The sequence below is a fragment of the Mus musculus genome, chromosome 5, assembly GCF_000001635.26.
Source record: "Mus musculus strain C57BL/6J chromosome 5, GRCm38.p6 C57BL/6J".
Lineage (NCBI taxonomy): Eukaryota > Metazoa > Chordata > Mammalia > Rodentia > Muridae > Mus > Mus musculus.
Window position 1 is genome coordinate 149,202,975 of NC_000071.6, and position 22,670 is coordinate 149,225,644.

The 22,670-nt window shown below is 46.1% G+C and overlaps 1 protein-coding gene across 9 annotated transcripts in view; it reads left to right on the forward strand.

Moving 5' to 3' along the window:
- The window catches only part of Uspl1 (ubiquitin specific peptidase like 1), a 30,875-nt gene extending 18,415 nt beyond the window's left edge, over positions 1–12,460 (forward strand). For 6 of the 9 annotated variants that reach the window (NM_001115153.1, NM_001115149.1, NM_001359956.1 and 3 more), the window contains 3 exons: positions 1,295–1,420; positions 6,669–6,826; positions 10,378–12,460. In NM_001115153.1, coding sequence (NP_001108625.1) covers positions 1,295–1,420; positions 6,669–6,826; positions 10,378–12,287 — 2,194 coding nt within the window. In that variant the 3' untranslated portion in view covers positions 12,288–12,460. The remainder of the gene's footprint in view (positions 1–1,294; positions 1,421–6,668; positions 6,827–10,377) is intronic. The other 3 variants (NM_001359957.1, NM_001013378.2, NM_001115151.1) reach the window with 1 other exon arrangement.
- The last annotated feature ends 10,210 nt before the right edge of the window (positions 12,461–22,670 follow it).

A 22,670-nucleotide genomic window follows, 5' to 3' on the forward strand; every position in this document is an offset into this window, starting at 1 on the left:
ATAAACAGGGCTGATGGTTAGAATCAGCTTAATTACAGCTTTTCTAGAATTCACAGGCTAGTGGTTTGACAGCTTTTCATTGAGTGGGTTGTGTGTGCCAGGAGTCACCTAGCCACTGAGAGTGATTTCTGTTGTGGCAATTCAGATGACTGGCTGCTTAGGAAAGTAGTTATGAACTCACTGGCGAGGCCAGTGACTCAGCACTCTGATCTTTCGGCAGCTCTGTGCATAAGAAGGAAAGTGGGCTCTAGCAGTGTTCGCACAGAGCTCAGAAAGCACCCAGGGGAAACCGGCAGCCACTTTGGTTTGCATCTTGTCTTTATTTCTTTAAAACCTGAAACTTCTTTAAACATTCTTTAATCTTTCATTCTAAAAAAAAAAAAAGCAATTTCAGAGTCAAAGCTAAGACAGGATGGCCTTTAATCAGTGTACGTTGGGGTTACAACAACTGGCTTCCTTCTCCTCTGACAGAAGCTAGTCAACTAGTCCTTTCATTTTAGTGCCTCTGGGTTTTGTGCCAGTATAAGGACTTGTATTAGGTTCCGTAGTTATATTTTTGGAGAGCATAAAAAAGCCTGGCCTTTGGAGGCTGGTGGTCCTGATTCAGACCCAGTTTATCTGCCACTCGTTGTTGTATGAAGGCCATGGCACTTGACACGGGAGAGTTGTTTGTCGGGGGAGTGTAATGTGATACTTGCTTTAATGAAAATGTTTTTACTAGAGTTGATGCAACTAAGATTTAGTATACTTGGCTGACGGTTGAAGATGGCTTTTAACTGTCGCCGTTTTCCAAGTGATTGCCCCCACCCCCAGCCCCCCAGCAGATGAAAAGTTTAAGTTTGTATCTGTTTGAAGACAGTACTCTCTTTGTTGTCAGTGATGCTAAGCCACTTTGCATCACAACTCAGCCTGAGTCAGACAGCCTGAGAGTAACAATGTTCACCCAGAGCCTCTGATGGCTCCTCACTAGGTAGCTGCCAGTACATTGGGTATGGAAGCTGGGGACTGATTCTACAATGTGCTAAGTGGAGACCAGGGGTGGCCCTGAAATAACCAGTGTGCTCAGCAGGGCATCAGCAGTGATTCTCTGGAGCATTAGTGGAGGGAAGCTCTGCTGGTCACCCTTCTGTGCATGTCAGTTGGTGTGGAGGCTCCAGTGTCTCTTCCGTGGCAGGGGAGGGCATGGCTGTGCTGATATGGGCGGGGCTGGGAGGCAAGCAAGAGCATGCAGTTGCACGTGTTAACTAACTCCAGCGAAGCTAGCTGAGGGATTCAAACTGTGCCTGTTTTTTAGGTGTGTGAAGAGTCTGGTCACCTTTACCAATATTGTTCCTGAGTGGCATCCACTCAATGCTGCCCATTTTGGTCCATGTAACAGCTGCAACAGTAAATCACAAATAAGAAAAATGGTGTTGGAAAGGTGAGTTTCCATTTACTTAAACATTTTTAGGAGACAGTGAAGATGCATGTACAGTTCCTCGTGTCGTGGGAAGGGAAGTAGTGAGCACCACTTACCCTTCAGAAGTTGGAGTGGACACTTACTTAGGGCCACCAGTTGCTTACCACTGTAAAAACTGAGGGTGGGCAAGCAGGACACAGTAGGCTTCAGGAGGGTGCTTAGTTTGTCTCTTGTAGTGTTTCTCTCATCCTGTTCCCTCTCCCATTGGGTGTACTTTTATGTGCATTTGTGTTTTACCTGCATGTATGTCTGTGTGAGGGTGTTAGAAGCCTGGAACTGGAGTTACAGACAGGTGTGAGCTGCTGTGTGGGTGCTGGGAACCGAACCCAGGTCCTCAGCAAGAACACTAAGTGCTCCTTACTGCTCAGCCATCTCTCCAGCCCCACCTGTGTGTCTTAATGTCTGTTTTCTTCCGGATGTCAATCAGCTTGCTGATACTTCATCGTCTTACAAGCTCCCTGCTGCTGGCTTCATTCTAAACTTCCTGCTGCTGGCCTAGGGTAGGCTCAGAGTTGCCATTCCGCTGACTCCTTGGCAAGCGCTGGGTCAGCTGTCTGTCTGTCTGCTGGGTCAGCTGTCTGTCTGTCTGCTGTAGGACTGGTGCTGCTAAGTGTGTGTACCTGGCCCTATCTGCTCAGGTGCTTGCATGTCCTTGCACTCTGAATGTAAATAGAACTCAGAGTAGATCTGCCCTTGTCGTTTCCCTCTGGTCAGATAGTGTACGTAGTAATAGAAGGTTTTGCTTTCCATTTGCTCTGTTTGCTGAACGGTTTAAAAGCTTAATACTCCCAACATGCAAATGCTTTAGGTCTGTGGGTCCGCCCCACACTGGCCTCTTTGAACTAGTAACTTTGCTGCTGACCTCCGTCCTTCCCTCCAGTTTCCTTTCCATAGCTCTTCTCTGGGCCTGCTACCTAGGCATATTCTCCAGACACGATCTCATCGCCTGGCCCTGGCCTCCCCCCTACGTTCCGCAGCATCTGTTGCATGTAAATACTGAATCTTGGAGGCTGTGGACAGATGAGCTGTCCACACAGTATGCCTGCCTGCTGTGTGGTGCTCAGCTCACCATTCCTCCGTTCTGCTGTGCTGGGTAAAGCTTCTCTCCCGTCTGTCTTTGTACTCTGCTGCTGTTGGGTTTGCTGTCCTCCTCCCTGTCAGCTATTAGCTTGCTTTGTCCCTGCTTCCTGGCTCTCAGAGTGTGAGTGAGGCGCTGCCTTACCCACAAATCTAGTCAGCTTGGCTGCCTGGGCCCAGGGTTTGAGATCTTCGTGTCAGGGCTTCTCTTCCTTAATACCGAGACAGGCAAAGGCAGCTGCAAGGCTGGCTGTTGTCCTGCACACACCTGTGCAGAAGCCTGAGCATCCTGGTGCTTATAAACAGCTTTCTGTCAAGGTGCAGGGGTTGACAATCCGCTAGATTTTATTATGTTGTTTGATCTGCTAATTGACAGCATTGTAACATAAATTTTTTTTTATAAAAGTTATAAAAGTTGTTGCTTTTGCTTACATAAAAGGTTCATGTTCTGATCAGAATGTGTTTCCATTAGATACAACTGTTTTTTAAATTTAAAAGGTCTTTTACATTTCAGTGGATTTGTTATTTTAATGAGCCAATTTTATAATTTGGACATTTCCTATTTTCATCAAAAGTAAATTGAATTTATGTAAAATTATACTTAAAATTTAAATGGCAAGGTATTTGTATAAGACTCTTACAGTTTTCACTCTGAAATTAATACAACTTGACTTGTTGGTATTTAGTATAGATTTTAGGGATAATGTAAGAGAATTTATCAGTTGGATGTGGTGGAACATGCCTCTATCCTAGTACGTAGCAAGCAGAGGAGAGCAGAACTTGTGAATTAAGACTGGTTTGGTCTACATAGTGAGTTCTCAAGCAGCCAGCATAGATAGATAGATGAATGATAGATCTATCATGAGACGCTAAACAAATAAATTCATCATGAGGCTGTGAGTAATTTAACCATATATCATTCTAAGATCTCACAATGTTACGAGTTCCCCCGGGGGCCTTGTCTCAGATTACCCGCATGTGTAATGCATGCCCACAGGGAAAATCTAGTGGTAAGTCATGCCTATTGCATCCAACTCTACCACTTCTCTTTAAGGAATTGTTGAGGAATTCTACTCTGAGGGTGTTGATGTGGACACTTGACGGTCTAGAGTCAGCTTTGAGTTATTGAAAAGAGCCTACAGTGCTTGCCATAGTCTCAGGAGGTCATACATGGTCCGGGCTGGCATTTGAAAAGGTTATTATATTTAACTTCAGTTTTAGCAGCTTCCTGATTGTTCTTGTTGTGTTGCAAGATAGTCTCATTATATAGTCTAGGCTAGTCTTGGAACTTAGAGTCCCTTGGCCTCAAACTCTAAGGACTGAGATAATGAGTGAGTTCCATGGTGTTAGGCACTGACAGTGAGTGCTGCTGGTGGTGCTGGTTTGCTTTGTTTTGTTTCTGGTGGTTTGGTTTGATTTGAGACAGGGTATGGGATCTCTATGTAGTTCTGGCTGGCAAAACAGGGTTTTGTTTTGTAGCTTAGGCTGGCCTGAAATTGTGTATGTAGCTTAGACTGGCCTCGGTCTCAAGATCCATTCATCTTGGCCTCCAGAATTCTGGGACTAGAAGCACAGCCTCATGGCCGAAGATTCTATTTCTCAATTAAAGTCTTTATTTCTTGGTAGAAAATGCTTTAAAGCTCCTTGAATTATCTCCAAAGAGCAGTTGTATCCCTTTGTGACACAGTTGGGCTTTCTGAAGATATGTTTCTTTATGCGTTCATGAGACTGTGGCTTCCAATCATTTGGCTTGCAGCTGATGTGATTTAGGCTTTTTATTTCTTATTATCAGAAAGATTGGAAATGACACATGAAGACTGTTAACTTACAAATGTTTATAGACCTTTTTTCCTGAAACTGATTATTACAGATGTACAAATTTGTAATTGTTAAATGTATATTGTCTAAGATTTGAGTTATTAGAGACGTTTTGATGAAAATCAAGTTTGTGATCCAGCTCTTAGTGTAAGGTGTGGCTGCCCCTGGTGGGTAGTTCTGCGTCTGTAGCTGGCTGTGGGAGTATTCTCTGTGCGTTTCCTGAGATGCTTGCATCCTTCCAAGAGAAAAGCAGCTCTCTGTGAATTAGAAGCAACAAGGGGTGGAGGATACACATTATGCTACTGTTTGTATTTGTGTGTGTGTTTAAAACAAACTCTGCCTGTTGAGGTATGCCAGCAGAGGAGGCTGTCGTGAGGTTGGATGTGTGAAGCCTGGGGAGTTAGTTTGTCTTTTAGAACTTCCCTAGTTATGGGGAGTAGAACAGGTGAGGGGCAAAGCCCAGGACCACAGCCTGTTCAGCACCTGTGAGGCCCAGGAATAGGAGGACGTTCTGAGCATTCACCGGCTTGGCTGAAGTGGGCTGAACCAAACCTTGCAATGAACGTCGAGATTGTCTGGCATGTCCCTTTCCATTAGGCCGTAGAGAGCTGAGGTGTGTCTGTCAGCCTCTGCACAGGGGCTTGCATAGAATCTGTGGAGTCTGGTCTTTCCCCTCTTTATGAGATTTCAGAACAGCTTGGGAGGCATCTGTTTGCATCAGCTGGACTGTGAGCATCGCTGCAGCTCAGACTGCAGGTGGAGTTCATCTTGGCCCATTCCTTTGACTCATTTACCAGGGACTGCTCTAGAAGCCTTAGGATATATAAAAAGAGTGAGGTCTGACAGGCTCTGTCTCATGTATTATGGAATTCTTGCTCATATGTAGTTCCTAAACTTTTTATGTGCACTCGCGTGAAGGGAAGACACAGATTTCTAGTGTAGACTCATGAGATTTTAGGTAAGTAGATGTGTGAGGCCCAGGAAGCTAAATACAAGACGTCTGTATTCAAATATCTTATTAGTAATGGAAAGGCCATAGCCTAAGGCCTGCCTGTTGAGCTGTGAGAACCTATATTTTACTGTGGATCAGCTGAAAGACAGATATGTCATATCCTCACAGTTGGAAGAGTGTACTTTACTGGCATATTTTATGAACAGTAACATCTTGGAATTGGTAAATTAAGTCAGATTTTAAACCCAGGACAAAGAATGAGGTGATAAAAACAGTTTACAGAACTTTCAGGACTTAATTGCCGTTTAATAAGAAATGGACAGGGTGTAATTGACAGATCACTCCTGTCAGAATAATCTCACTCGAATCTGGACATTGATTTGAGTTCATTTTCAACTGAATAAATTTTGATAAGCTAAGTAAGTTTTGACATCTGTTTAAATATTAGGAGAAGGAATAACCACCATTTCTTAAACCCCAAGAGCTTTGTTATTTTAGGCCTATCCGTAGGTTTGTTTCTACTTTGACATGTTACTGTAATAGTGAAGCGTATTTTTGAAATTATGAGCATCTCATTGTTTATAATAAATCCACTAGTGCACTTTATTTTTTTAGGATTTATTTATTTATTTTATGTATATGAGAACACTGTAGCTGTACAGATGGTTGTGAGCTTTCATGTGGTTGCTAGGAATTGAATTTAGGACTCTGCTCTCTCCAGTCGGCTCTGGTCAGCCCCACTCGCTCAGTCCCTGTTCGCTCCGGCCCAAATATTTATTTATTATTATAAATAAGTACACTGTAGCTGATTTCACACACAACAGAAGAGGGCGTCAGATTTCATTACAGATGGTTGTGAGTCATCATGTGGTTGCTGGAAATAGAACTCAGGACCTCTGGAAGAGCAGTCAGTACTCTTAACCGCTGAGCCATCTCTCCAGTCCCCCATGCACTTTATTTATTAAGTTTTTTTTTTAAGTACAAATTTGAATTTATTGGGTCCCCTAATTTCTTGAGATGAACTTAGTGTCTGAATATCTTAGGCATAAGGTTTGCTCTTGCTTTTGCCACTTGACAGAGTGATTGATGTGGACACCTGACAGCAGAGGAGCTCCTCAAGGGCTGGGCTTCTCTCTTCAGAGCTCTGCAGCATAGTTCTCTGGCAGCAAGTTTTGTTTAAGGGTCTTTGTCAGTCCTGTTGCACAGTGGCTCCCAGCTGCTGGCCACCGCTTCAAAGGCTTTAGTGTCACATGCTCTATAGAGCCACTTTCCCTTTCTAATCACGGCACACAGCTGGGGCCACCGTGTCCCTCAACGGAGCCGTGGCATGAAATTGATTTGACTTGTGCCTCCTTTCCACAGAGCGTCGCCCATACTCATGCTGCACTTCGTGGAGGGCTTACCAAGGAGGGATTTGCAACACTATGCCTTCCACTTTGAAGGAAGCCTTTATCAAGTCACGTCGGTAATACAGTACCAAGCAAATAACCATTTTATAACATGGTTTTTAGATGCTGATGGTAAGTGTCTAAACGTTTTCTTTTATGATACTGCACATGAGAAATAGAGCCTTGTGGGGTTTGCTTTGGTTTAAAGACAGATTTCATCTGGACTTTTTCCCCCTTTCTTCTGTATTCTTACTTTTGACTTTAATTCCTGCGCCCACCCCTGTTCCTCTTTCTTAACCGTGGTGTTTTGTGTGTCCTTCCTGACTGCGATGTGTGTCTGAAGGGTGTGTGCACTTACTCCTTGTTTGTTGTCTCTCTTTCATTTGTTTTGTAGACTCTTTTTCACTATGCATCCCAACCGTTTTTTTGTTTTGTTTTGTTTTGTTTTTCTAACTTACCATCAACAGAGCTCTGGTACCCATGGCATCTGGATCATCCACTGAATTTGTTTATGTTGCCTATTTTTCTTCCTTATTATATACCTTCTATGCAAGGATGGAGGATTTGTTAATTGAGCAAACCTACAATAGTGTACTGTTACCCAAAGGCCATACATGATTCACATGAGCTATACAATGTGTGTCCACTGGTGAGTATGTGAAGGGGCCAACATTTATCCACCATTGTAGCACCATACAGAGTAGTTTCACTACCCTAAAAGCACTACTGTCCTCCACCTCCGCCCTTCCCTTCATATATGTTCATGTATATTCACCACCTAAGGAGAAGATGTCTTGGGAGCTGGGAAAATGGACAATTGTTTGCCGTCCCACAGGAGTACCTAATTTATTCCGAAAGCCCGCATACAGAAAGTTGGACGTGGTGCACAGTTGTAATCCCAGAGATCCCTGCAGCTTGCTGGCCATCCAGCCTATCACTCTTGGCAAATGGGAGAGCCTTTCTTCAAAGTAAAGGTGGACAGTGTTAAGGAATGCAACCTGAGTCTGGCTTCTGGTCTGTACTCTCCTAAACACAAAACAAAGAAAGACCATCTTGATTGATTGTTTCCCTGTAGGCAAATATGAGGAACAATGCTCTTGTTTCCACATAAACTTTGTAGTCCGTTTGTTATAAATACTAAGGACTTTGGTTGCTAGGTCAAGGCAGCGTTTTAGTTTTGTGACTGGCAGTTGCTACTGTCCCCATTAGTGCTCACATTAGTGCTCACATTAGTGCTCACATTAGTGCTCACATTAGTGCTCACATTAGTGCTCACATTAGTGCTCACATTAGTGCTCACATTAGTGCTCACATTAGTGCTCACATTAGTGCTCACATTAGTGCTCACATTAGTGCTCACATTTGATGGTGGTAGAGACTTTGGCTGTTCCAATACATGTGTGTCTCTTTGTACATGCGTGCATGTGTGCCTGTACTCCATTAATTATGCATAACTGGTTTTCTTTGTGACAGTTTTGCCTGTATACAATGTGCTTTGACTGTGTTTGTCCCTGCCCACGACCCCAACACTCACCTCCCTTTCTACCCCTTGCTGGTCATGGTCCACTTCACTGGTAGTATTTTAATCTTGTTTTAATGTTTTGCCTTTAAGGAATTAAAAAAAAATCTGTTGGACCTTAGACCTCTATTTGTCCTTAGTCACTATTGTGATACCTTAGAAACTGACTAGTAGTACATAGCATCTAAAGTGGTCTGAAACCCAGCTACAGAAAGGACCTTGTCCATTCCGACCTCCCTCCCCGAGTCTCAGAATTATCTCTAATGGGACCTTTCAGTTTTAAGGGGAAATGGTTTTGTTTTTCATATTTTTTATTGGTTATTTTTATTTACTTACATTTTAAATGTTATCTACCTTCCCAGTTTCCCCTCCACAAACCCCCTCTCCTCTCCCCTCACCCCACGCCTCTATGAGGGTGCTCCCCCACCCGCCTACCCACTCTCACCTCAGGGCCCTAGCATTCCCCTACGCAGGGTCATCAAGCCTCCACAGGACCAAGGGCCTCTTCTCCCATTGATACCGGACAAGGCCATCCTCTTCTACATATCTAGCTGGAGCCATGGGTCCCCCCATGTCTACTCTGTGGTTTGTGGCTTAGTTCCTGGGAGCTTTGGGGGAGGTCTGGTTGGTTATTGTCCTTCTGTTTCTTTCAGTTCTTTCAGTCCTAGTCCTAACTCCTCCATTGGAGTCCCCATGCTTAGTTCGATGTATGGTTGTGTGCATCCACATCTGTATTGGCCAGGCTCTGACAGAGCCTCTCTGGGGACAGCTATAATATGGGTGCTGTTTTGAAGGTGTCTCTAAGAAGACTGTAATAGTGTAAGAGAGCTGTAGGTTGTGATTATCTCCACTGCCTGCTGTAACCATGGTATCTAAAATGGGGACAGAGAGTGTCTGTGCAGTGGGCATGATCATACTTGGCACCATGCTTCCTCAGTTCAGCACGTCTGATTCCATAGACAGAGCTGTATGTTTGCCTTGCCACAATTCCCATGTGAATTATTGAGAAGCTTTTACTTATCCAGGCTTGTAGTTATTAGCTTTTCTCAAATTCTCATGTGGCATAAATAAAATGTAAGTAAATGTAAAACTCCACCTTCCTGTAATCAATGCTATCTCTCAGGCCATGTAACAAAATGGACATAGGATAATTTCTCCATTTCAACATTTTAAGCTTATAGTTTATTGACATTCACTACATTTACAGCCCTATAAATCCATCACCAACATCTGTATCCAGAGCTCTCTCATCATGCAAAACAAACTGCTCGGTAGACATTAGGCCCCCTCTCTGGCTGTTGGAGCCACCGTCCTACCTTGTGTCTCTCAGCCCCTCATGCAGGTAGAACCAGGGCTTTGCCTTTTTGTGTCCGGCTTATTTCATTTAGCAGATTTTCAAGGTTTATTTATCCATGTTACAGTGTGCCGAGCTTCCTTCCTTTCTGACACTGAGTAATGATCCCCTACTGATCTGTTGGACTCTGATGGGTAGACTCTTATAGCCTCTGTCATTGCTTCTCAGAGTGGGGTCATCTGCTCTTGGATGACAGATTATTTCTGAGCCATTTTATATTTCCACCAGCAACACACAGGAAAATCCAATTTGTTTTCATCCCCTTCCAGTATCCCCTTTCTTCTCTTTTCCCCACCTCTACCCTCTCCCTTTTCCTCCTCCTCCTTAAACTATCTTTCTAAGATGTCCCCTTTTCTTCTTTTAAGGAATAGTTTAATCTACTTCCTTCCTCCTCTCCTCTATTCAATAGTCCACTTCCTATGACCCTTAGGCTACATACCTTGAAACTATTCAATCGGAAAGGACTGCCACATGACCACACTACTGATGAAGGTGACGGGTCCCTGAGGCTGCTCCCACAGGTCTGCAGTGTCTGATCTGTAGCCTTTACACATGGAATCTGCCTCTTCTGAATTGAAGTTAAACAGATTCTGTCGTGATTCGGTGTGCATTTAATAAAGAATGTAAACTAGCCAGCAGATCTGCCTGCATCTTAGAGCCTGGAACTCTTGTGATCAGAAGGAAAATCTTAGCATGTGACTGAAAACAGACTTGCCAGTGCTTCCTTTGTGGTGCTGAGTGACACAGCAGCTGGGAAGGAAGAATGGTGTCAGGAAGGTCTAACATGTAGCTGTGTTTCTTGTTTCCCAGGGAGTTGGCTGGAGTGTGATGACCTAAAGGGTCCCTGTGCTAAAAGGCACGTGACCTGTGAAGTGCCAGCTTCAGAGACACATATCGTTATTTGGGAAAGAAAATCCCAGGTGCCAATTGAAGAAGCTGCCTGCCTTCCATGCATGAAGCCAAATGTGCAGCCTGTATCAGGTGAGGAGCAGCCGACTTGTCCAGCACTGTGTTCTCTGGCTGGGACCGCCACCTCAGAACCCTCAGTCGCCCATCCCACATCTATGGCAGGCGCTCCTCAGACTCTTCCAGAAATCCAAGCTGTAGCTCATGGAGATAGTGTACTTTCAGGAGCAAAAGGCATGGTCGACAGCATTTTACCCTCAGCACTTGAAGAAACCATCCAGGAAACTGCCTCTGTTTCTCAGGTTGACTCCAAAGATTGCCTGTTGGAAGACAAACCCGTGGCAGGAAGTGCAGCACTGGTCAGAGTACTTGCTTTTCAGCCACAGGACTCCCCGGGGTCTTCGGGGTCTTCCTTAGTGTCCAGCCTGTGTGAAGGAAAGCTAGTTGCCCCATGTGTGGATTCAAGTTTCCCATCCCAAGCTGTGAGCACAGACCTGCAGGCAGTACTGTCCCAGGCAGGGGACACTGTGGTTCCTAACCCTGTGACTGATGCCCCTGTTCCTGTTCTTGTTCAGGAATTGAAGTCCCTGGCAACTGAGAAGGACTCTCAGACACAGTTGCTGCCACTGAAAACTGAGAAGTTAGATCCTGAGCAACCTGGTAAATCTCAGGCATCTAATTTGAGAAAACGAGAAACCACAGCGTCTTCTAAAACAGTAGCAGCCAGGTCAGCACAGAATCAGCCTCGGAAAGAAGATCAGAAGAGAGCCTTCGTGGGAAGTTGGGTGAAGGGGCTATTGAGCAGGGGTGGTGCTTTTATGCCAACCTGTGTTTTGTCTCAGAGTAGAGCAGTAAGTGACCTGCAACCTTCTGTTAAAGGAGCCAGTAATTTTGATGGCTTTAAAACGAAAAGTATAAGCCGCAGGTCTAAAAGAATGTCCAGGAAAGCTAAGCACATGGAGGAACTGTCTCCAAGGAACAGCTCTCCACCATTGAGCTGGACAGCTGCTCTGACCCAGGCTGCTGAGAACGCCACCTCAGCTCTGTTGAGGGAGCAGGAAGGCTCACGTCCAGCTCCCCTCAGGCACAGATCTCCTGGCAATGAAAGCGCCATCTCTCCAGCAAGCCGTGGAGATGCGGCTGAAGATCAGGTTCATAAGCTTCGGCTCAAACTTCTTAAAAAATTAAAGGCAAAAAAGAAGAAACTAGCTGCCCTCATTTCTTCCCCGCACCGTGAACCATCTCTAAGTGACCACTCAGAGCCTGCGTCCCATTGTGGAACACCTGCAAGTGACCAGTCAGAGCCTGTATCCCATTGTGGATCTCCAAATGACTGTGAGTCCATAGAAGATCTGTTAAAAGAGCTACAGCATCAAATTGACCTTGCAGACAGCAAATCTGGGTGCACCTCTGCTCCTGATGCCACCTCAAATAACAGCCAGAGTCATGAGGAGATTTTAGCAGAGTTGCTGTCGCCTACAGCCATGTCAGAGCCCTCAGAAAGTGGGGAGCTTGAGTTGAGGTACTTGGAAATGGGGGACAGCACCCCAGCACAAGCACCTAGTGAATTCAGTGTTGTCTCCCAGAACACATGTCTGAAACAGGACCATGATTACTGCAGCCCTGAGAAAGGCCAGCGGGAAGTTGATCTGCATTCAGTCATGGACAGTGCCTGTATAAGAACCTTGAACTTGGGGAGTCCCATGAAGACTGATATCTTTGATGATTTTTTTTCCACCTCAGCACTGAATTCTTTAACAAACGACACATTAGACATACCTCATTTTGATGACTCTCTGTTTGAGAATTGCTGAGTGCGTGCTAGTGTTTTAGTTAAATACTGACCACTGCTGCTAGGAGGCTGTGCCTCTTGGGTAGTATTGGCTGAAATGCATAGCCTTGTGTTCTAGCCATGGGAAGCTGTGAGCTACTGGAGTCTGCCTGTGAGACATGAGATCTACTGCAAATTAAAGACCTCCGCCCAGTTTTTGTTGGTTTCATTTTGTGATTGTGGAAGAATGGAAGGGTTCTGCTGTTTGTGTGTAGGGTCTGGGGAGGTGGTTAAGGTGCTAAAGGAGGCTCAGCAAGCATGGCCACTAGAGTTCAGTCCCAGATCCAGTGTAAGCAGGCAGATCTGGTGGTGCACATCTGGAGTGTCAGGGATGCTAAGGGATGTTCAGCAAGCATGGCCCCTTGAGTTCAGTCCCAGATCCTGTGTAAGCAGGCAGACCTGGCAGTGCACATCTGGAGTGCCAGGAGCTTGCTGACCAGCTAAACCAACCCCAGCTGCAGTGAGGTGTAGTTGACTGAGGAGGACACTCAACACTGCCCTGGCCTCTAAGCCATGCACATGTCTATGCATGTGTGTGTGTACGCACGCGCACGCGCGCGCACACACACACACACACACACAAAGCACCTTTTAGTATTTAAGACTTGGCCTTCTGTGAGTCTGACAGTGGGTTTACAGATAAACAGCACATAGCTGGTGAAGTATAACAGCTGGATTAGAAGTATTGGGTTAGTTAGCCTCAGGCTCCAGATGAAGGTTCACAAAGGCATCTCTAGTGATAGTTAAACATGAATTTAGGGGGGCTGGCAGGCAGCGGTATACTTGGTTAGCAACCTTGTATGTAATTATGTTCCCTGTTTACCCATAAATTACAGAATTAATTCTAGAAATAATGGCATGTTCTAAGGAAAATGTTTGTTAGGGCCAGATACACCTGTGGGTAACATTCATGTGTGTGGATCTCCAAAGTTGACTTTTTTGAGTCTTTCTCCATCACACTCCCTTTTCTTCATTGAGGCAAGCTCTCACCTCCCTCGCTGCTCACTAGCTCTGACTGTTCTCCCTAGCCAGCTTGCACATCACCTCCCCAGGTGTGAAAAAACTTTCTTGTTTACCTTTTGAAATAGGGTAGAGGGTCTCATGTAGCCCAGGCTGGCCTTAAACTCACTGTAGCCCAAACTGACGCAGAACTACTGATCCCATGATGGCTTCTACATTCTGAGTCCAGGGTTACAGATAGGAGCCACCATACCTATTACATCGCGCCTGTAACTAATCAAAATAATCTTGACAGTTCTGCTATGGTTAATTGTACTGCCACAGTTATTCTTGGCAGATTTTGCACAGATCCAAGTCCAAGTTTTATGTGGGGGGAGTTGTATGGAGATTGGTGTTTTGGGGTCAAAAGATAATCGATTTGGATAGCATGCTCAGCTTCTTTTAATTCTTGCCAGCACTAAGTAGTAAGTGCTATGGTCGCCATCAACGGGAACCAGCCTGGGCTGGTTCTGTTTACATTCTGTGATTGCTGTCAAGGTGGGACATTTGCTCTGTCCAGGGGTCAGTGCTGTTTCTGTGCTCAGCCTTACCTCCTTGCTTCCCATCCACAGCAGTTACGTGTAAGTGCCAAGCACTGCATGTGAGCCCGGGATGAGGCGGGAAAATGAAAGCCCCGAGCTTCAGGAGGAACTTCCACACTAGGTGACCATGGGTTGGTGGCTGTAGGAGATGTGTTCAGTTGATTGCTGATAGGTAGTTTTGTCAGTCAAAATCTATCAACTCATTAGGAAAATACCTTACTACTGCTTTTAGGGGAAGCCCAGCCTTGTGCTTTTTTTGAGCCTTATTCATTTTTAATATTAATTCAGTATTTATTAATATTGGACTAGTGGCCAGCAGTCTGTAACTCAGGCCTGAACAAAACTTCTGGGACACTTTCTTTTTCCTTTTTTTTTTTGTGTATGGCATTTCAAACTGCCTGTGCTCAGCATCACTGTATAGAACTCAGCACTGCTCAGGGCCAACACAATAAATACTACCATGATAAAAAACAAAAACTTGGTTACAGTGTGGAGCTGAAATGGGAAGGGTGTGTGTGTGTGTGTGTGTGTGTGTGTGTGTGTGTGTGTGTATTTCTGACCTCAGCCAAGAATGTGTGTCTTTAGCAGCTCAAGTTTACCATTACACTGAGCACATGACCATGGAAAGCCTTGCACTGCCGGCTCCTTGCCGGCAGATCCTGGTAAGAGGAGAAAGGGTCCGATCCTGGTCCCGGTCCTGCCGGGGTCTCTCCCAGGCTGATTGGCCTAAAAGAAATACACTGAGCCAAGAGTCATGTCAAAGCAGGAACTCAACTTTATGGCATCAGCCTCTCATATAAGTTTGGAACATAAGGGGGGTGGGGTGGGAAAAGGTGACAGAGGGTATATAGTGACTGACTGGGCCAATGGCAAAGCTCTACATCAGCAGTAGTGGGGCAGAGGCAGGGCCAAACGGGCCTTGTTGGATCACCTCTGATATGAAAGTGACTAGGACGGGTCTCAAAACTCAAGCCAGGCTCAGGTTTGTTCTCAAGGCCCAAAATGGGGCCCAACATCTCCCCCTTTTGATTTTATAATGAGCAGGTTACATGGCTCCTGTTTTAGGTTGCCCACCACATGGGGATCTTACCCGTCTCTGGATACCATGTGTCACTCTGGCTCAAAAAGGGGGGGGGGGGTACTCCATGACCTGTCTTAGGTTGTCCCAGCACATCTAAGATCTTACCTGTCGCTGGTCAGGTGGAGAGCTGAGGAGGGGGTGCTCATAGGCAGAGGGATATGTACAGCCTGTTTCAGAAGAGACAAGTCTTTGGTAATGGATCTCAACTTGGTGAAGCCAGAACACCTCTAGCCTCTGATAAATTGAGTGAGCTTATTGAGCACATATGGCCCGACAGTCAAGATAAGGAGAAGAAGGAAGGGGCCAAGGAGGGGGAGGAAATAGGGTAATAAGCCATGAAATCCAGTCCACAACGGGTTGTCTTGGAACTCTCTTTGCCTCCTTTCTAGGTCTTCCTGAAGCTTCTTTACCTTGTTTTGGAGGATCCTGGATTGATTAGCATCCACAGTAAATAATCTGTAGGGTGCCTCCCAGGCTATAAGCATCTCCTTTACAGTCACAGGGATTACCCAACTGTGTTTTGAGGATCTCTCATGCTCCTTGGGGGTCACTGAATCCTCCCTCAGTCAAGATGGGGAGCAGCATCCATGTCCGCAGCAGGGCCATTTTCTTGATCATCTTGGCCTCCTGAGGGAGAAGCATAGGAGGTTTCTCAGGGCAGGTGGACTCCGTGGAAATGTCGTTGTCAGCCTCCTCTTGTTGAGGCATATACTTTATATCTCTGGCTGCTATCCACATTGGTCTTTTTCACTTTGGGGAAATATGCAGCCAAATCCCCTCCTGGCTGTCAGGAACAGGTCTGGTCCTCTCCAGGCTCCTGTCAGTGGGTCCCCCCATCTGACTCGTATCAAGCTGTAGGAGATGGAGGAGATCCAATGTCTTTTAAATGGGGACAACTGAGTATTTTCTTTTGAAAACTTTAAAATATTTAAAGCAAACAATCCCGTTTTTAGCTGACCATGTGGGGATAAAGACTCCCCCTTTTGTTTTTGTAACTAAAATGTAAAGCTTGATTTTGTCTTTCAACAACTGCCTGTCCTCTCAGGTTGTAAGGGATGTCTGTAGTGTGAGAGATCTTCCACATCTGGAGAAACTCTGAAAAAGGTTTGCTTGTAAAACAAGTGCCATTATCTGTTTTAATTTGATCTGGAAATCTGAGAATGGCAAGACATTGAAGCATATGGCTAATAGCATGTTTAGATTTTATTCCAGTGTGGCTGACACCCAACACACATGGGAGAAGGTATCAACAGTCACAGATATATATATATATATATATTCCCAAATGGGGAATAGCAAGTAACATTGAGTTGCCAAAGATTATTAGGGAGCCCCCGAGGATTACTCCAGGTGAGATGGAGGGGAGGTACCTGTAGGAATGGCTGACAAGTTCAGCTGCTCACCAGGTAGTGGCTTCTTGCTGGAAGCTGCAGATGTGGCAGGACAATAGAAATAGACTTCACGGGCTGGTGAGATGGCTCAGTGGGTAAGAGCACCCGACTGCTCTTCCGAAGGTCCAGAGTTCATATCCCAGCAACCACATGGTGGCTCATAACCATCCGTAACAAGATCTGACTCCCTCTTCTGGTGTGTCTGAAGACAGCTACAGTGTACTTACATATAATAATAAATAAATCTTTAAAAAAAAAAAGAAATAGACTTCACTTGGGTCAGAAGATTCCACCCTTGGTGGGCTAGGTGGACGTGGCAAAACAAGGTCTGAACTAGCCCGCTCAAGGCTGGGAGAAGGGCACACATTGTAAGCCTGAAGCAAGTTGATCTGCCAGATGTTTCCAGCAGATAGGAACCCTTGAAGGTCTTGATAACCTCGAAAGTGTTGGAGATAAGTAGGTTGTTGTCTTTGTTTTAGTAGGGTAAGTGCCTGAATCATCAGGGGGTGATGGGGTTAGAATCAAGCCCAATATGAGCCTCTACCAAATTAGACAGTAAGTTTACTACATAGAGACTGCCAGAAAACAAATTAAAGAATTCAGAAATCATATTGATGAGAAAGGGGGGAAGACAACAATAGGGGACCCCAGGTGCCCACCATCAGTAAAGACAGTGGGATAATTTGAGTTGGGGCCAGAAAGAAAGAGTCTGGGGGGGCTTCCATTCAAGTCTGGTAAAGGAACTTTGGCAATCAACTTTGCCTGGAAAGCCCTCTAGAGCCAGAGTGACACAGCTATTGTTTCTCTGTTACCAAAGGAAATCTGTGTTTTTAGATGGGGTAATGAGGGCAGAAGTCTCTGTTCCAAAGAGCCTAATAGAAAGAGCTCTCTCCTTAACAATGCAATCGGCCAGCTGGTTAGCCATAGCATAAACTCAAGGGGCCCCTCCTAATGAAAGGTGGATCCAATGGAGGGGTTCACTCTCTTGACCAAGTAGTGTAGTGCACAATGTTTCTCCAGGGAAATTATATACAGTTAGGGGTGGGTTGGGATCATATCATTTAAGGGTGGCCAAATCAATGGTCTGTAGAATCTTATTCAACAGCTGGATATGGTCAGGTGTCAGCACTATGGAGGTGGAGAGGTCATTTCCCTTAAGGAGGTCAAATAATGGTGTCAGATCTGTGGCAATGGAGATCTAAGACCACACCCATTTAATTTCTCCTAAAAGCTTTTGTAACTGTGGGAGGGCATAGGCATTTTTAATTTGAAGTTGAAGCTTAATAGGGGACACAGCATCCAAGGACAATATGGAGCCCAGGATCTTAAACGGCTCCACCTTTTGAATCTTTTCAGAAGCAACCCAAAAATTATATTTAAGGATGGAGAGACACTTATCAGTAAGGTCCTGGAGGCCCATACAGCTAGGGGCACCCAAAATAATATCATCCATACACATGTAAAATATAATATTAGAGTCATCTAGAAAGGGTGAACAAATATTAAGCATATAATATGACACATGGAGGCACGGTGCTATTGGCCATGGCTTTGGGTAGAACCATCCACTCAAACCTAGAATCAGGCCCACCAAAATTAACAGAAGGAACAGAAAAGGCAAACTTCTCACTATCTTCAGGGTGTAAGGGTGTAATTTGGGGGCAGGAATAGGCCACTGCTCAACCCATATGGGATCTCCTGGTTTCTAGTGGATCTTGTGTGTGTGGGGGGGGGGGAGGGGGGGCAGCAGTGGCCTTTAGAAATGGGAGTGAGACGAAGGGCATTGTTGGCGTGTCTTCTCAAAATCAGAATCGTCTCTATCATTTGGAAACACTATCTTTCCCTGTTCAAAAGACTGTTCATACTCTCCTGTATTCAAAAGGTCATAATAAAACTTAAAAAAAAAACTTATGTTATGTATATGAGTACACCATTGCTCTCTTCAGACACACCAGAAGAGGGCATTGGATCCCATTACAGATGGTTATGAGCTACCATGTGCTTGCTGGGAATTGAATGCAGGACCTCTGAAAGAGCAGTCGGTGCTCTTAACAGCTGAGCCATCTCTCCAGCCCCATAATGAAACTTTTTATAATCAGTGGTAATAAAGGCCTCAGACTCCCCAAGTATATCTTGGCTCAGAAGGTTAGCCGTCAGGCTAGAAACCATGAGAGGTCACACTTTACCACGATGGCCATCATGGTCCTCCCAGGAGAGCCAGGAGGCAGTCTCCCATGAGGTCTATTGTCTCCCCATGCCCAATAAGGGCGGGCTTAGAACAAGCTGCAGAGAGTGGGGACTTCCTCCTTTCTAATCACCATTAGATCTCTGAGTGTCAATGAGGAACCAGAAAGCTTTTCCGCCTATGGCAAGGGTCATCTTAGGGTGGAGCCCAGGGACAAGAGGCACACAGTCCAGTTAGCACTAACTGGAGGCTCCCCTTTATTTAGCAGGGCTAGAGTTTAAAGGCTGACCATTTAGGTTGAACTTAGACTTACAGTGCTGGTCCAGTGGAAGCCCTTTTTGCATCTGGGAGGAGGGGTTCAAGGGGTGTTATGTTAGTAGATGGGTTGGCACTCTTTGAGAGGTTGGGGCACTCTATCTTAAAGTGGCCTTCTTTGCCACAACCAAAACAAGTCTTCCCCTGGCCGACAGAGGTCTGTTGTAGGGTATTTACAAGGATGGCCGTGTCTTCTTTATGGGCGACAGGAGGAGGTGGAGCTTACATTCTGCACCAGCGATCTGAGAAAGCGATCTCAAAGATTGCTGGTGGGGAATTTTCTCTTTAGGCTTTTATGAACCCTATCAATAAACAAGGAAGGTCCTCAGTGACTTTCTGATTAATTCCCGAAGTCGGGGATTCAGCCGGCCCTTCATCGAGCTTCTTCCAGGCTGCTAAGCCTAAGGCTCAATCTGATCTTGATGAGGGGGAATGGCTGCTTGTTGGATGGGCAGAGTACTGATCAGCAGTGCCAGCAAGCATGCCAGCAGTGATGGGGATTGGGGGCTCAGCACTTTGGTTCCACTCCTGCTGAACCCGACGCTCTTCTTGAAAATAGGCAGTCCATTTACAGTAGGCCGACCCTGAGAGGGCAGCCTTAGCCAAATCCTTCCAGTCTCAGGCAACCCAGGCCCTCAAGGATAATCTCAGCCCAGGGGGAATTGGGGCTGTCCTCAGCCACTGCCTTCTTCAGTTCTTTAATCTCTTGGGGGTCCCAAGGATACCAAGATGCTGGCCAGGGTTGACATTCACTGGGTAAAGGCTGGTGGCATACCGGGTACCGAGCCCTTCCCTATTGTAAGGTGGCGGGGCAGAAGGCAGAGGTGCAGGAAGAACATGGAAGGGGTCAGTTGGGAGGGGTGTCCAAGGGAGGTGGTCTTGGGGCTGGGGGTCTACTGGAGGACCAAAGGGTGCTGTCAAAGGGATTGAGTGAGGGATATAGGATATAGGGTCTCAGGGCAGTGGGGGGGTGGGGGTGGGGGTGGTTAGACCTGGATAAGAACTGCCCCATAATTTATGGCGGTACACTTACCTGCAGACAGATTGTGAAAGAACCTAGTGGGGAAACCCCCACTCAATTCTCGATTCAGCGCGCACCCAAGAATCACGAACAGACCACCATCTTGATGTAAAAGCATGAGGTAGTTTAATGACGGAGCTCCGGGCCGACACATATCTCCCGCAGGAGACAGAGGTGTCGACCACATGGTGGAGCCATAATGGCGGAGCTCCGGTTCGAAACGGATCTCACACAGGAGACAGTGGTTTCGACCCCGACGCTTGGAAGCTAGGGGTTTTTATAGAAAAGGTGTGGGGCTGGGGGAGGAATTGGTGCGGTTTCACATGATTGGTCCATTTAAACATCAACAGACTGTCAGAAGGGCGGGAGATAGGGAGGCACTAGGGCAGTCAGGACATGTAACGACGGGCCTGCCCGGGCATGACCTGGCCTGTTCTGCTATGTTCTCAGCCCCAGGTTTCAAAGCTCACAAACAACTCTTTGGGCTATTTGACATAAATTGCATGAATCACAGGTCTCAAGTTTTATTTCCTTTCATTTGGCCCATCAGTGTTCTTCTGTCAGGAGGGAGGGGTTCCTCACCTGGAGGACCAGTCTGCTGGCTCCTAGCTGTCAGGTCCAGGAAAGAGGAGAGAGGTCCCGGTCCTGCCGGGGTCTCTCTGAGCCTGAGCAGGATGGCCCAAAAGAAACGCACCGAGCTGGGAGTCTTGATGAAGCAGGAACTCAACTTTATGGCATCAGCCTCTTGCTTATATAGGTTGGGAACATAGGGAGGGGGGTTTTGGGTGGGGTAAGATGACATAGAAGGCAGGGAAGGGTGACGGAGGGTATGGAGTGACTGATGGGGCCAATGGCAAAGCTCTACATCAGCAATGGTGGGGCAGAGGCAGGGCCAAACAGGTCTTGCTGAGTCACCCCGATATGGAAGTGACTGAGACGGGTCTCAAACCTCGAGTCAGGCTCGGGTTTGTCCTCAAGGCCCAAACCAGGACCAAAATGGGGCCCAACATTGCACGTGTTGATTTCTAGGGGTAGCTTTACAGATTGTGTTTTTGAGCACTTGGTTCTCAGCTGATGGTAGCATGGGTTCCGGAAGGGTGTCGGACTTCAGGAGGAAGTGGATCCCTTCGGTGGGTCAGGGGCTTTTAGAGCCTGCCAGCATTTCCTGGTCACTCTGCTTCCTAACTGGATACAGTGACCATATGGCCTCAGGCTTCTGCTTCCATGCTTGTCTGCTGTGCTGGGGCTACATGCCTTCCAGATGTGAGCCAAAATAAATGTGTCTTTAAATTGCTTTTCACCAAGTGTCTGGGTATGTGCATAGTTACCTGGAACTCTGCTTCACGGGATCCAGCCAGCCTCCTCCTCTGGCTTCTGAGCACTACACACCCATCTCCACCTGAAGGAGGGATGAAGGTCCCCGTGATCACAGAAAAGCACTATGGAAACCAGCAATGGTAAACATGTCATCCCTACGATGGGAGAGACGTATAAACCCAGAAGACTTGGGACTGGAGGCGGTTGGTAACCTCCATGCTGTGTGCATGGCCAGGCCACACCTGGCTCTCCCAGGCCCTCATCTTGAGCCTGTGTATTACAGTCCATCTACGACACTGTCTGCCCGAGACCCTTACGAGCATTGTTTAGATGGAGCCTGCTTCCCTACTTGTCTGTAGAACCCATCTTTATGGAAGATGTCACGTGTACGAGTTGGATGCAGACATGTCTTAAGTTTAGTTGGGCACATGGGATTGGGTTCATCATCACCAGGAAACGTTTCCAAATTGTGCTGTGCTTAAATATGCCTACAGTAAACGCTGGTGTCAGGCTGTCGCACTAACACTGGCTACTGAGTCCTGCTGAGCTGGGTTTCCTTCTTCCTTTCCCTGGATTGACAGCTGCTGGCCGTGGTATTTGCAGAGACCCCCTACATCCACACCGTTTTTTTACTTTTAAAACAAAACAAACGAACCCTAACCAAACAGTAAGAACTGGCTCGGTTCCCGCGAGTGAAGGAAGCCAGAGAGAGAGAGATGCAAATCTGTATCTGCTGATGTAAATCTCCGCAGAAGTCCCTGAGAGGGTCACCCTCAAAGCCCTTCTGAGCCACTCACTCCACAGTGAAACAAGGACACATTGTATTAAGCCATCAAGACAGCTGTTACTGTCTCAAATCTTATTAACTGATCTAGTTGAAAAAGGAGAACTCCAACTGGCTTTTTATTCTATTCAGGTTTTTGTGTTACCTTAAAACCTTTCATATTAGTTACTTTGCATACCTAAATGAAGGACAAGGATACTAATCCCTCAGGGAGCAAGATGTCCCTTCCCTGCGACCTGCCTTAACTTCCTAGGAAGAGTCAGGGAATTATGCTACGTAAGCGAATGAATCAGAACTGCCTTCGCAGATCAGATGTGTTTTCACAAAGACCGCTCAGATTCTCGAGATGTTAGAGACACGGTGAACCATGCCTGTTTGGGCTGGAATGTTTGCAACCTTGCGTGAGCCCTCCTCTCAGCCCTGAGTCTAATATACCCCCAAAACCACTTTACAGTCTCAGTTACAGAAGGCAATTCTTTAAGAACTTTCAGTAAAGTAGCTCACAGTGACTTTGACAGATCACTGTAGTCCAGGGTACGAGCAACATCTGGAAACAGAGGCGGAAACAAATAAAGGTCCCCCTGCTCATCCAGCCTTCTAGAGTCACATCCATTTTAAAAAAAAAAAATACTCTGAGCCCTGAACTGCCTCTCCTTGCCCTTGACATATAATTATCTCTCAGCCAGTCTCTGATCTCTTGTTTCTTGGCATTATTGCCAAACTAGCCTAGT